This window comes from Bacillus rossius, chromosome 16 (assembly GCF_032445375.1).
Source record: "Bacillus rossius redtenbacheri isolate Brsri chromosome 16, Brsri_v3, whole genome shotgun sequence".
NCBI classification, from domain to species: domain Eukaryota; kingdom Metazoa; phylum Arthropoda; class Insecta; order Phasmatodea; family Bacillidae; genus Bacillus; species Bacillus rossius.
In genome coordinates this window covers 19,712,888-19,723,190 of record NC_086343.1, presented here as the reverse complement: position 1 = coordinate 19,723,190, position 10,303 = coordinate 19,712,888, and the positions used below count along the sequence as shown (strand labels likewise).

The window sequence follows — 10,303 nt, the reverse complement described above, 5'->3', positions numbered from 1 at the left end:
TGATAACAAAACAGGACTGTTTATTATCCACAGCATCAATTTCAGGTATGTACATTAACTTACATTAATTACATATCTTTATCACACTAATTTACAATTATCTTTTGCTCAGTTTGTTTCTAATTTTGAAAGGATTTAACTATTGTATATAAAACATTCAGTACACATTACAAGAATCTGCCAAATATACACAAGTGACATACACAAAGACTCAGCAGCAAAATAAGTGTTTTCACACACTACCATACCACATGGGCAAGTTGAGATGGCTTCAAAGGATCAGCACTTCTAAAATTCGAGGTTTGTCTGAAAACTTTCCAACCTCAAAAATTGGGGAATGTGTTTGCTCATACTTTGGAATGTACTCTCTGAAATTTCAGCCATGTTGGACATGCATTTGTTTAACAATCATGTGTGTGAGGCGAAGCGCATGTTTTTTATTTTTTTTTTATTTTAAGAATGTAAAATTTAGTATCGAACTGTCATTGAATATTTGTTTTTGGAAGGCAAAACACCTAAGCTGAATTAAAGATGAGTTGGGCGCTGCACCATCATTTATCACACTGATATTTTGGACAGCTGAATTCAAACATAGCCATATCAGCTTGGGCGATGATGAACTTTTGCAACACCAAAACTGCAAAGGAAAAATCAGCTCCAAATAAAGGCTTTGGCTGGGAAAATGGTGGTAACTGTTTTCTTGGATAGTCATGGAATTGTCTTAATCATCTTGAAAAAAGGATACACATTACAGGATCTTACTACACATAATTACTTGAAAAGCTGAAAGCAGAAATTGCAGAAAAAGGTCACATTTGCAGAAACAAAAAAACTTAGTTTCACCAAGAGAATGCACCAGCTTACACCTCAGCAGTTGCCATGGCGAAAATCTACGAATTGCGGTTTTAACTGCTTGACCACCCTCCTTACTCACCAGATCTAAACCCAATTGACATTTATGTTAACTTGGCTAAAAGTTGAGCTCGGAGGACAGAGATTTTTGTCAAATGAGGAGGCCATCATTTTGTAAACAAATTTTTTGCAGAGACTCAAGCAAACTATTGTTAAAATACAACTGCACGTCCAAAATGGCTGAAATTTCAGAGGGTATGTTCCAAAGCATGAGCGAACACATTCCCCAATTTTTGTTGATGAGTGCTGCCGTTTTCATGTTGAGGTTGAAAACTTTTCAGACAACCCTCGTATATTCAATTAATTTCAAGGAATAAATTTACAGCGGAGATTTGACTGACACTAAAACTTACACTTCAAAAGTTTTCCTCAAAAATTTCTTTTTTATTTTCTCCACATATTCTTTAATGCGTGATGGAAATAAATTTACAACAGCTCTTTACCAAGCATTGAGATCGTTCAATCTAATATACAAATAGAGTTAAGTTATGCAGAAAGTGACCAACCATCAAAAAATAAAATAATGGCTTGAAGGTAGCAGCTAAACACTGGTTGTGTGAATATAACAATAAATATCATTCTTATGTTACTTATGGATACCAAAATGACTAGCTATAATTTTTTGTTGCCTTATAAATATGTTCTCAATATATCTTTGAGGTTAGTTATCTCATGTTTGAACTTTTGTGAGTTGGATGTCTCCTGCATAACAACACTCGTATTTTTATACTACAGTGAAAGGTTTTTAATCCATTACACTTGGGACCAAAGCCAAGCCGCATTAGCAATTTTGTTGGATTATCAAATGTCAATAAATACAGTTTTAATGAGATTACCATTTCAAGATGTGAAAATGTGAAATTTAACTTGCTATAAAACTGGAAATACTGTACTGAAATGAAAACTAACAGTAAAGCCGGAATCACAACAGCCCATCGTCTCTGTCCGTCATTGTTCCGCCTGACAGTATTTCGTCTGTCAACCCCATGCACCTAGCCGAGTGATTTACAACTTGACTTCACCCACCTGTCTGAATATTTTACCAAATAAGTGCTCACAACAGTCCATGTTTGACTCTTGGAGATTTATATTGATGTTGTTTGCTATTTATTTTGAGTTTTTGTACGTATTGTAATAGCACATCCATGGAAAAATTCGAAGTCGTGATTTAACTGTTTGGCTATGAGTTTAAGAGCCGCAATGTTATTTAAAAAAAAAAACATCTGAAAAACCTAATGCAAACACCACAGGCTTATATTCTAGTTACAATTGGATGCAGCGGCCAAAACCATAGATACAATCCATCCGTCCGTCCGTCAAAAGTTAGAGCTTGCCAAGCTTCTGACGGACGGGACGGATAGAATTTTTCAGGCCGTCTGATTGGTTGCAGGTGACCAGACTGAAAGATGGACGAAGGTTAAGGGCTATTGTAATTCAAGCTTAATGATAAAAACTCTGAGGAGTGAACTAAAAAACGTCAGCAGCGCAATTAATGTGACCCGGGTCAACGGCTGGAATTCCATTTTAAAAAAATATGAGCGCTAGTGGCTTGATAAGCGTCGGATTATCGAATGTGCTGAACCGTAGGAAGCTGGATTAAAGACCTTTCACGGTACGAAGAGTTTACTTCCGGATGCAACTCAAGTCTTCGCAGAAGGCGGGGGAAGCGTCCTACGACCCTCCCGCGGTGCCCTTCCTCTTGCGCAGGGACTCGGTGGGGGCGTGCTCGGTCGGCCGCAGGAACTGCCGGAAGTTGTACGGCCCCACGCTGTCCCCGTCCTCGCCGCCGGGCGGGACGCGCTTGGTCGGGGAGGTCGCGGGCGACTGAGACGTCTGCCGCAGCAGCTTCCGCAGGTCAGAGGCGGGGCTGAAGCTTTCAGGCTTGTTGTTGTTGCTGCTGCTGTCTTGACGCTGCGGTCTGTTCCAGGCGGAGGCTTTCTCCATCATACTGTCGTTTGTATGAGGGCTGAAAACAATGAACAACAAAGTGAAACAGAAGCAAATACAATTAAAATTAGGGTTTGTGCAGGATCCCAAAATTCTGGAAAAAGTTTTATACCAGTTTTAAGTAACAGATGGAACATTTATTGTGACCAACTCCTTATTTCTACAGCAATTATTTGCTTCAGATGTTTCAGCCCGTATCTGCCTCTAATGGTTTCCTTATATACTATTCGTATTTTCCCCTTCAAATCAAAACATTTATGTTTAAAATTTTAGATTTTTACCTCGACAGTGTGAACTTAGAACACCAAACCAACCAAAAGCCCTAAGAAGGTTTTTTTAGTGTTAAGGACGTTTCAGATATGTTGATATTATAGAATTAAAAAAGCACTGGCTATTTCATTTTTTTCTAATCCCATCCCGATTCCCGTGGGAAAAAGTCTTTTCCACACAAAAAATTTTCTGAATTGAAAAATCCTTTCCCGCACAGTAAAAATTATAATATTAATTATTATAAAATAATAATTTAAATAGGACCATTTAAATATACTTCTGCAAACACTTACAAATTTTTTTTTTATGAATTATTGAAGTTATTTCTCAGGAGATGAAAATGATAACTCAAGTTGTTAATTTTTTTCAAGATTGGAATATTTCCACGTCTACTTATTTGTGTTTTTTTTCTAAACTGAAGTATTTTTCATGATCAGCATTTGATAAAATTGTGCAAAAAAAATTTTGTTTGTTTTGTCACATGCACACAAATTTTCTCACTCCTTATTACTACTGGTTCATTACGCAATTAGAAAACCTAGTTTTACAGCGCAAGAGGTTCTGATGAAGAAACATTTCCGATACAAGCCGATACTCTTTCAGCGCTACACGTGACTTTGTGGGAGTGTTCTCACTGACATACAGGATCACTGCCCTGCTGGGACAAAAGCTCAGCTTCTCCCGGCGAACGTACTTGTCCCCGTGGCAGAACTGGTTCCGGTCCTGCTGGGCCGCGCGGCCGTTCTTTGCGGGTCGTGGCAGATTGTTGTTGTTGTTGTTGTTGCTGCTGTTGTTCTGCACGGCCGTGGCGCGGTGCCACGCGCCCAGGATGTGGCGCTCCCTCAGCACGTTCTCGTAGGCTTGGGACGAGATCAGCTGACGTCGCGTGTGGTCCACGTCCAAGGTCTCCACCTTGTTCCTGGGACAGACCGTCACACACATCTCGACCACATTCATTTATTTCTTACTCGGGCGTGAAGTCCCGCCGACAGCGAATTCACTTGAGTAACGGTGACACACGACGGTACCAACCGGAGATATTGGCAGGGGCGGGACTCCAGCTGCGAATTTTGGGAAGGGTAGATGGCCAAACAGTTAAGTGGGGGGGGGGGGGGGGGGGGAGGGTCCAAAATTAAAAATAATAATTATTAAAAGCTCCTTAAAAGGCTATTTTTAACACATTTATGACATTTTGAAAATATTTATTAAAACTAAGGTCGTAGAGTAATAATGATTAAAAAAAATTACGCATACAGTAGCACTAACAAAAAATGTTAAAATACATTTTTTTTTAAATTAACTGAATATGCTTCAGAGGCCAGGTGTGGTCTGAAGTTGATTATATTCTTGTTATCTCCTCAGTTGTTTCAGTTCTAGAGGGTTTATGGTAAAAGCTGGTGGGGAGGGGGGATATCACCCCCATCACACCTCCCGTAGCACCACCACTGCAAAGGCCTTTGGTAGGAAACCACCCCAACACTTCCACTGAGTAATTTTTGGGAAAACATGGGAAACAAAACTCAGGATGGTCAAACCCGTGATATGAACCCACTTCATAAAGTATATGATTTCAGTACCGCATCACTGCACCATCTCGCCACTTCCATGTGTAATGATAGCAAAACTCTGATCAAATAAAAAATTTTTTACAGTGGTAATTTTTAACATTTGGCTGTTTATGTGCATGACTATTTATACAAAACAGAAATTCATGAAATTAAAATACAGTAACTAAATAAAAATAAAATAAATATTTATTACATTAAAAAAATATATTATCTTTACAATAACACTCAAATATAAGTGAATGGTTAGCAGCTTATATTACTTGTATCATACTTTATGGAAAGTCAGAAAGGATGGTATGCAACAAAATACAGTACATTTCACCAAAAGGATATTACAGGTGGTATAGCAGTTGATAATTCTCATCCTAACATAAGTTTAGTGATTCTTTAAATCCAAGTCAGATATGTATATGGATTAGTAGCAAAAATAAAAATATTCGTAAACCACTGAAATGTTAGTGTCACGATATTAACAATGAAAGTGGTGAAAATGCACATTTCTTAATTCACTTTAGTCGTTCGATGCTTCATAGTGCATTTGCGGAATGATGTACAACAATATAATAGTTAGCAAAAGCATGCAAGTTGGTAGACAAAATATGTACCTAAGTTTTTTTTTAAGTGAAATCTATTGTGGTGTTGTTAACCCGCTAGGAGGCATTAGTGTAAAAAAAATTTTTCTTTTTATAGATGAACTTAAACCTTGTCCAAGCTAGTTTTTCCTCTGTGGTTGTGTTAAAGATCATGTTTCCAAACTTCCTTTACAGATTCATCTACACGAGCTCCAGCTAAAAGTATTGACTGCAGATGCTACCATCGAAATTGACAAGTTGAGGTTGTGTGAGTGTGTGTGTGTGTGTGTGATATTGTCTGTTGAGTAGTTAAAGCAGGACAGTTGTAAAGTATTAACTACTTTGTGATTTCTGCATTGAAGCCATGTCTGTGACAATGTTTACGTGCCCACAGTGGCTCCAACCAAGAAGCTAAGAAGTTGCTAGTGAGCTACGAAATCCATCTACATCTATCTGTAAGGAAGGTAAAAACTGCCCATTTTCTCTTTTCACGTATTTATTATTATTCCTTGCATACAATTTGGCACCTAATCATGTTGTAGTACTCAACACATTGATTATTTGCATAGGAATACTCGTCACTTAACACACTCTACTGCGATTGTGGTCAGCTATAGTTTTGAGTTCCAACTAAAAAAGAGCTGCCATTGTTTATCAAAGAGGACATCTACAACAGCTTATGCCCTCATAAAGCTTAGAGCCGAAATATACACAACTACTAAAGGAGCAGAAAAGGAAGATGTTATGCTTGCGGTACAAAGATTTTATCCTCAAAACATGTCAAAAGACTTTGCCAGTTGCTGATGATTGTATGTACGAATGCTCGCTTGTAGACTTAGTTTAGGCATTCACTTCAGTAAACCAGTTAACGTAGCTTAAGCAATGAATTGAGCAGGGAATTTTAGTATTAAGAAATACATCTAGCTTAGGACACTAAGACACGTGTGTTGTTTTGCTAGGAGCCGGATCTACGAAGGTGGATGAAGTGCAGGCTGCCGCATTCCGGGTGTTGGCGGAACTGCAAGGGGGGAGAAGGAAGATGGGGGGCGCTCACCTGTGGGGGCGCAGCTTGTTCTCAAGCCGCACCAGGGGGAGGTCCCAAGTCGGGTCGTCATCCCCAGACTCCGGCGAAGGGCTGCATGTCGAAAGATAAGCATGCGAGAGCTGAACACCGCGGCAATTCGCCACTTCCAGCTCTTCTCTTATTCACGACGGGGCCGACCGAGCTTCAAATGTGAAGGGGGAGGGGATGACTGTAGTTAATTGGGGTATCCGAACATTTAAAAAAATATTTGCCCCTTAAATGGCTATTTTTAATGCATTTGTAATGTCATGAAAAATCATTATCAAAACTATTAGAACAGATTAATTTATGTTAATATTTACAGTTTTATTTTGTTGTAGAAGGTTAAAGGGAGCTATCCCACCCATAAGATCACCACTAGGTTCAGGACAGGGATCAACCTCATATCTGTCGACAATGTTCGTTGTAAGTTTATTTTGCTCAGACAGGATGTTTGCAGGTCACAATAGTAATGAAAAGTTGACGAAACTGATGGACTAAATAAGAGAGTCCTGTAAACGTTTCGAAATAAACATCACTGGTGCTAGAAAGTCACAAAACTTTAATTTCGAAAGTCCTTTGCTGCGTGCATTTTTTTCTTTTCTTTTCTGACACATCACTTAAGCTGTGCATTAAATATACAATTTATACAACAAAAATCACCAAAAAATCACCATGTTACTGCAAACTGTACATCCGTTCAGTATTATATGTAATGTGTTTATTAATTTCAGGAAATGACACTGGGATATATAAACGTCATTAAAAAAAAATTTTAAGTCCTAAAATGGGTTCACCAGGTTATATATAGACAAGTTGTAAAAGGTAAAAAAATTTCAGTGAGAAATTATGGTTGTACGACATCAGAGAACATTCATACATTGCAGAAATCTCAAGGATTAAATATTCTCAAAAGATTTAAGTGAACACAGAAAAGGCTAGAGTTGGAAGATGCTATGTTACAATGTCATTCAAGGTAAATACGAGTATAACTAACTACCCGTGAATAACCCTTGAAACTCACCCCATTAATCTTAACAGCATTTCATCACTTTTCAAAACCCCAAATAAATCTCATCAAGTGTAAATGCATCACATTAACACCTTTATCCATTAGAAAAACCAGATATTCGTAAAATTGTAACGCAAGACTTTCATGCACCAATCCTTTCAATTCTGTGGAAATAATTAGTTAATTAAAAAAAGAAAAAAGCAGAATGGAGAAAGAAAATTAATGAACAAAGACTGAATATAATGAAAACAGACAAACAACTCTGGATTACAAGATATTACAAAATGCCAGTGGCGGATCCAAGATTTTGGTTTGGGAGGGGCTTGATCCAGCTGAGGCTAGGCTTTATCAAGGCAAACACTTAAACAATAGTGGACCCAGATGCTTTTGGAGGGGGCTTGAGCCCCTTAGCTCCCCCTCTGGATCTGATACTGCAAAATGATATGCAAATGACGTATGTCTGTAGTTTCTCACTGAAACTGACATGTCGCCAGCCATTAGGTCACGTGATGTGGTTGTTGTGGAGCTAACATCGGCCCGTGCAACCTGACAGGAGTGGTCAGCACGCGAGGGGGAGAGTGTGCAAGTGAGACACGCTGACACGCTCTGACACTATCTGCATTTAATTTGCCACTAACTCCCTCAACTACCTTAGGCCTCGGATAACAGTAAGTTCTGAGTGCTTGCCACTGAAGCCAAGGCGTTGCAGACAGCGCTGACTCCACTGCTGTACAGTACTTGGTGATAAGGAGGTGAATTATTATTGCCGAATTCTTTTCTTGTCTTCACTGCTTTACTAGGGTAGAAGTAAAGCAGTTTTCCTTACAGCTATATAGGTATGTTTTATATTTGACTTTAGGATAAATCATTTGTATTTCTACCATAACAAACCACTGTCAATGGCAATATGACAATACGTGATTTTAAAACTAGGAATTTTTAATATTAAAAAAATATATTTAGTGATACTTTAAGCACTTTTCCTAATTAGATATTTTTATATTTAAAATGCTTGTCAACAGTTGAGTAATCTATACAGGCTATATAACCATATGTATTATAGGTAATGGATCTGGCTGATATGGAATTCTACATAACATTGATCCAGTGTGCCTCCTCGTACAAGGCAAAGACTCGGACAATGAACAGGAGAATCATTTACAGACCTATTTTTATTGTCATTTCTGTCTGCTCCGCCTCTCCTTCGTATGCAGTCAAAGTTCTGAAGTGTATTTTAGATACCTTCTATTTAGCTTATAATTAGAGTAAGGAAACGTATGTAGGCAGCCATTTGCTATGAAAGCTTAGTATTATTAAAAAAATAATTAACTTTTACACATAGAAATTTACACATGAAAAATCTTAAAAATTCTTATTATTGTATAAAAAGTGTAGTCTTTGGAAACGTGTAGTCCCTCACAAAAATCTTTTTAATACTTATGAGTAATAAATTTGAGATTGGTTGGCCATACATCAGGAACTGATGCCCAACTTCAGATGTTTGTTCCACTATCAAAAATATTAAACATTAGCAGTAAAAAAAAGAGGCTATATTCAAGTACAAACCTGCTCAATTCTTGCTGAAGAGCATCGAAGTAGGCGTTGGTCTGGTTGACTTCAGAGAGACTCTCGTCATTACACTGGGGATAAAAACATAACACATTAGCTGATTCACAATGCTTACACTGACTTCCACTATTGAGACAGTGATGTTAACTTTCCACCCGCTTCCAACACAGGATGGAACTTTTGGAAAACGGGCTTAAAGTACGTGCAATTCTTGAGTATCTGTGGACAGAACACCCACTTACTGCTTATCTGCGGGACTTTAGAATAAGCTTATTTGGTGCTGAGAAATCCCCTGACTAAAAGAGTAAATAGACATGAAAATGATGTGTTTTATATCGAAGCAGTGGCGCAACAACAGGAGGGGGGGGGGGGGGGGCAAGGGTATTTTGCCCCCCCTCTGAAACCTTGAAGTGGGGGCAAACAGGGACAAAGAAAGGGTTGTGTAATCAATTTTTAGATAATAAAACTGCTTAAATAGCACCATTTTCCACCTTGAAATACAATTTTTCCCGGGGGCTTCAATATGGGGGGATCGATGATACTTTATAAAAAGGTATATTGCCCCCCCTTTGGAAATTTAGTTGTTGCGCCCCTGTATCGAAGTAATTCCAATCGGAGGAAAGCTGGGAAGAAACATTACCTGGCCCAAACCGGCCAGGAACAACTGACCTTGCTCATGATCTGCGGCATCATCTTGAAGCCGCGAGGCCGGACGTAGTCCTGTGGGACGTTCTTCACCTCGGAGAGTCTCACGCCCGGCTTGTTCCGCCGCAGGTACTTGTGGGCCTCCTGGTTCATCATGTGGACCTGGGACGGAAACAGGCTGGGCTTGGCGTCTCGTCAACATCAAGAGGGACGACAAAATGGATAGAGACAAGATAAATGATGAATTGTGATAAAACCTACATAACACCGGACAATACGACATGTACCTAACACTGAAATGCAAGTTAACACACTATAAAGCACCGAAATGGAACTAAAAATCACGAAACTAATCAAAACTTAACTTGAATCACAAATATGTACATAATCTTTTAACATTGTTTTAAATTTAACGACTGCCATTGATTTTGCATAAAGTTTGTATTGAAATGTATATATAGCAAATAGAAGTAGGAAAAAATTTGATTCTATTTTTTTTTTTATTATATTGCAACTAATATTAGTCAACTCCTTTCGATGCTGGTACAATTTTTTAAGCACACAAAAATCAGACAATTTTTTTTTTGTTCTGAATACTTAGATGTCATTATACTGTAAAAGTGCATAATTTATTAGTCAAAATGACTTCTGTTTTGATGAAATAAGTGTCACAAAACTTTTGTCATATTTTTTTTGAATAACAGGATGACATTATGAATAAACAGAAATCATAAAAAATAATTAA

At 38.2% G+C, this 10,303-nt stretch overlaps 1 protein-coding gene across 1 annotated transcript in view; it reads right to left on the bottom strand.

Annotated features, from left to right (window-relative positions):
- The window catches only part of LOC134540164 (myosin-IIIb-like), a 140,078-nt gene continuing 129,775 nt past the window's right edge, over positions 1 to 10,303 (bottom strand). Inside the window, exons 24-27 of the mRNA XM_063382711.1 lie at positions 9,583 to 9,720; positions 8,911 to 8,984; positions 3,824 to 4,048; positions 1 to 2,878 (exon numbers count right to left, since the gene is read on the bottom strand). Of these exons, the coding sequence (XP_063238781.1) occupies positions 2,584 to 2,878; positions 3,824 to 4,048; positions 8,911 to 8,984; positions 9,583 to 9,720 (732 nt within the window). The 3' untranslated portion in view covers positions 1 to 2,583. The remainder of the gene's footprint in view (positions 2,879 to 3,823; positions 4,049 to 8,910; positions 8,985 to 9,582; positions 9,721 to 10,303) is intronic.